Source organism: Microtus ochrogaster, chromosome 6 (assembly GCF_000317375.1).
Source record: "Microtus ochrogaster isolate Prairie Vole_2 chromosome 6, MicOch1.0, whole genome shotgun sequence".
Taxonomy (NCBI): Eukaryota; Metazoa; Chordata; class Mammalia; order Rodentia; family Cricetidae; genus Microtus; species Microtus ochrogaster.
The window spans coordinates 64722480-64727094 of NC_022013.1; the positions used below are offsets into that span (position 1 = coordinate 64722480).

General features: G+C 46.1%; 1 protein-coding gene across 2 annotated transcripts; it reads right to left on the reverse strand.

Annotated features, from left to right (window-relative positions):
* Positions 1 to 68: 68 nt before the first annotated feature.
* Tmem254 (transmembrane protein 254) lies at positions 69 to 4312 on the reverse strand. Of its 2 annotated transcripts, none has more exons than XM_005348710.3 (4): positions 4022 to 4312; positions 1938 to 2041; positions 1679 to 1738; positions 69 to 919 (listed from the first exon to the last, which is right to left on the reverse strand). In XM_005348710.3, exons 1-4 carry the CDS (start codon positions 4106 to 4108, stop codon positions 799 to 801), a joined length of 372 nt encoding a protein of 123 aa, XP_005348767.1. In that variant the 5' UTR covers positions 4109 to 4312; the 3' UTR covers positions 69 to 798. The 2 variants fall into 2 exon arrangements, with proteins under 2 accessions (XP_005348767.1, XP_005348766.1); XM_005348709.3 differs by lacking the exon at positions 4022 to 4312 and adding an exon at positions 3769 to 3983.
* Between the last annotated feature and the right edge of the window lie 303 nt (positions 4313 to 4615).

Below are 4615 nucleotides of genomic sequence, written 5' to 3' on the forward strand. Positions count from 1 at the left end.
GGGAGGCCATGAGGAAGGAAAAAGGACCACGTGTTTCTCCTTTGGGAGCTCACATAAATACTCTGAGATTTGGAGTCCAGACCAATACAGCTCGCAGGCCTGGGGGCTGGGGGCTGGGGGCTGGGGGCTATGCTTCCAACTTAACAGTCACCTCCTCTGGTACATCAGGAAGGACACCCCCAATATTCCTGACTCGGGCTCAGCAGGTCCCTTTAGTTTCTATGCCAGGCACTTGCTTTGTTTTTATCTTTCTCTGTAGCTGGAGAAATGGAAACGGGGTGGGGGGTGGGGTGGTGGCTCTGTGTGTGTGGATAAGATCCTGCTTCGTGGTGGATAAACACATGTAGAACTGGTAATATGTGGAAGTTTTACTTTTTTTTTTTACTTTATCTTAGTCCCAAACCAGGGGGAAAGGTGGGGGTGGAAAGCTATCAGTGGGGAGGAGGGGAGGGAGCATTAGTCTGAAGGAAGGGCAGGGGTGAACCTATAAAAAAAATAATCCAGTTTGTGTCTTAGCCAAAAGACACAAGAGGAAAGTGCCTTGGCCAAGGACCTCAGGAAAGAGGCCCAAGGCCTTCTCCAAGCAGGTCATCTGCAGAGCTGGAATGGCAGGGTCTTTCTTAAACAACAAATGGTCTGTCCAAATTTGGTCAGAGCACCCCAAATAAGTGCAATTTAGACAGGTTTAGACAGGTTTCTGTGACAGACCCTGCCTAGAAGGCAGAGAGGTCATCCCAGAAACCAGGACTCACAGAAAGGAGGACTTAAAGAAGTGGAAAAGAAACTTGGCTATCTCCTTCAGTTGTGTTTTTTGTGCTTTGGTCGGTAAGCGATCAGGATGGAAAGAGAAGCTATGCCAAACAAGAAAGTCTGTAGGAACCAGAGGAGCTGGGCCTGGCCGTCTGTGATTCCTTTATGCCTGGAAAGGAGGAAATTTAAACAAGAGAATTTTAATGCTGGTGCCAGGGGATTATTATGTTCTACTTTTAGTTCCATTTACAATTCTGAAGTGCAGTATAGGAGGATATGGTTTGGGGGGGGCGTTTAATTTACATCAAACCACAGAATTATCTGAGGAGTTTTAGGAAAGTTACATGTACTTGTGTCGAAGCAAGGTCTATCAGATCACAATCTCTGGATCTGGAAACCAGGTATGCATATTTCAAAACAGCTCCTCATGTGATTCTGTTTTGAAACTGGATTAAAAACCAACAGCCCAGATCAATAACTCAGTTCTTTCGCAAATTATAAGACAGAGTATTAACTGCTCTAGTTGGTTAGACACAATTTTTGTTAAATAACTAAATAATTGCCAGGTGATGGTAGCCTCTGCCTTTAATTCCAGAAATCAGGGGGCAGAGGCAGGTGGATCTCTGTGAGTTCGAGGCCAGCCTGGTCTATAGAGTGAGTTCCAGGAAGGCTCCAAAGCTATACAGAGAAAGTCCATCTCGTAAAACAAAAAAAGGGGAAAAAAAAAACCCAACTAAATAATTAATTGGTCAGTGCAAGCAAACTACAACCACTCATCAAACATTTACTGACTACTTCTGTTCCAGGCTCAGTATTAGGTATAGGGAGGCTCTCAGCCTCAAAGTGTATAAATTACTTAGACATGGCTGCTCATGACTTACATCAAATACCAAGATGAAAGTGAGACGTTCCTATGTCAAAGACTTACTTGCACAATACCATGGCATATATGGACTCTCCCACATGAATCAGACAAGCAAGCCAATACCTGAAACAACAACAAAAAGCCGCCTTTTAGTGTAAGCTTATAGTAATTTACTAATGAACTCTAACACAGAAGCTTTAAAAAGAAAGGCATCTCAATGCAAACTAGCATCTCTGTTAGCTACCTAAAGGTAACTGTAGGCCTTCCAGGTACCCAGAGAGCCTGGAGCCACAGTGAGTGTCCATAACCTCCCTTTCCTTACCCATTTCTTAGGAGGGTGTGATGGTGGTCCACCAAGTACTTTGTAAAGGGACCCAGGGGTCCAAGGCTCTGATAAGGGACACTCTGAGGCCAGAAGACAACCCACTGAAAGAGAACCAGAGACACAGAGCATGTCCAGTAAATGATTATATTGAATAGCAGCTGTGGAACAATTATGATTCTACAAAAATAACTACAGACCAAAGAACACGAACAAACCATCCAGTCCTCCAGCACCAACTTTTATTCCTGAATAACAACTTAATTGTGAGATTTATGCTGAAGACAATTGCTTATCAGAATCAGTGTCCAGGGCCAGGCAGTGGTGGCGCACACCTTTAATCCCAGCACTCGGGAGGCAGAGGCAGGCAGATCTCTCTGAGTTCGAGACCAGCCTGGTCTACAAGAGCTAGTTCCAGGACAGGCTCCAAAACCACAGAGAAATCCTGTCTCAAAAAAACAAAACAAAACAAACAAACAAACAAAAACCCAGAATCAGTGTCCAGGGTGACTGCTATTCTTTTTGTTTGTTTGTTTTTCTTTCTTTTTCTTTCTTTTTGGTTGTTCGAGACAGGGTTTCTCTGCAGCTTTGGAGCCTGTCCTGGAACTAGCTCTTGTAGACCAGGCTGGACTCGAACTCACAGAGATCCACCTGCCTCTGCCTCCCAAGAGTGCTGGGATTAATGGCTCGTGCTATTCTTAATGGACGACAGTAAAATGTTATTTTATGGATGCCATTAGCCATTTGTTAAAGAATTTGCATGCCTTGGCTAGGCTGCAGAAGTTACAGCCGGAGCAGATCTAGCCCCCATTTTAATTTAGAACTGTTCTTTCACCTTCTGGACCCCAAAACTGAAGTTTGAACTGCAACTGCTTATTTGTATAAGGGTTCTGTAGCTGAATTACCACCTTCTCAGCCTCTGCTGTGTAGTTTCTGTTATTACATGCCAACATTTGCAAAGACTATTACAATTACATTGTATTATATATTATATTACAGTCCTGTACATTTCTATCAAGGACACCTTTACCTCTCTGTGGATGTTATTTCACAAAATCCAGATGAAGCTAATATTGTAACTGCATCTTTCCAAATGAAGGGAACTAAGGGGTTGTACTTGCCATCTCCACAATATCTGCTTGAACTAGCAAAGGCTTCCTCCCTTCTATATCCGCTAGCCGGGGACCTCAGAACAAAAATATATCCTTGAAAATTTTCAATTCACGCCTCTGCATATGATGAATTAGGACAGGGGTGATCACACTAGACACCAACAACACTGTGGACATGACAATCCTTGGGTCTCCTGGAATATTTAAATAGCATTTCTTCATAATTATACCAATTGAGCCCAATCATCATCTTTCTCGTTATTCTTTAAATAAAATCTTTCTCAACTGGACAAAAGTTATTCTTCCTCTATGCAACTGTCTTCTTCCACATCCAGTTATATTCTCTCCTTTCCTTCTTACTAATTAAACTGTACCCATCCATTAAGTTTATCATCATTTTCCAAGCAGTTCAAACTTATTCAAACACTCTGCTTCGAATTCTATATTGAGTTGTTAGGTCTACGGAAATATACTAACTTCACATCACCCTTCCCTAAACGATAAAACTTGGTTAAACCTCAATGACACGGAGGGAGAGGACGCCTGACCGGAACACCGTCAACTAGAAGATCCCCAGTGCCCACCGAACTTCCGCGTACACCAGTAACCTAGGCAACCGCTGTTCGCGTGCACAGAAGCCACTCCCCCTCCCCCACCGCGCGCGCACTTCGCCCTCAGGGGTCTGGGGGCCAGAAGCGCCCGTGGATCCCAAACCTCACCGCGAAGTAGCCCAGCCCCAGGACGGTGATCAACGAGGGCCAGGGTCTAGCTGCACGAAAGTATGTAGCGGCGTCCCTGCGGACCTCCGACTTCGCCACCACCATCTTGAGAGCCCTAAACACCGGGTTGTGGGGCAAGACCTGCTTCCCACCCTCGTCCACGCAGGGCGAGCCGGGCGAGCCGGTTTCCCAGGCTTAGCTCGGGCACGCTAGTGCGACTGCGCCACCCGTGCCTGCCGCTTGCCGGCTTTACCGTGTAGTAGCTGAAGGAGACGGTGATGACTGTGAACCAGAACAGGCTGCCCCTTTGGAAGTAGCCTGCACCTGGCGCCGTCCCCATCGCTGTAGCGACTCCTCTGGGCTGTCTTTTACACCGGGCGAGGCGAGCGGCTTCCTGTGCACCAGACCCAGAAGGTTTCGGTTGCGGGTGACCCCGGGAATCCGGTGCAGGAGGCACCTCCCTATTTCAGCTAGAGTGGCTCCTGTTTTGCCGCCCTCATAATGGCGAGACTAGTTTCCGAGCCAGTCCGGTGAGATGTGCACCACGAGAAGTATTGAGCCTCCTCCTCATTTGTTTAATGGGTGGGGCCATACACCGCGGGCGGGCGGCCAGCGGTGTCAGGCTATCCCCCCCCCCCAAGTAAGCTTAGCGTGGTTCCTTAGCCTGTTCATACTACAAATAAAATACATCTTAGAAAAAGTAATTCTGCCAAATCTCTAATTTTGCCAGTTTATCAGCTGTGTGTGTTGCATTTTTATGGGACTCATTCATTTTGTCGTTTTGTTTTGCTTTTCGAGACAGGGTTTCTCTGTGTAGCTTTGATGCCTGTCAGTCATGGAACTAGCT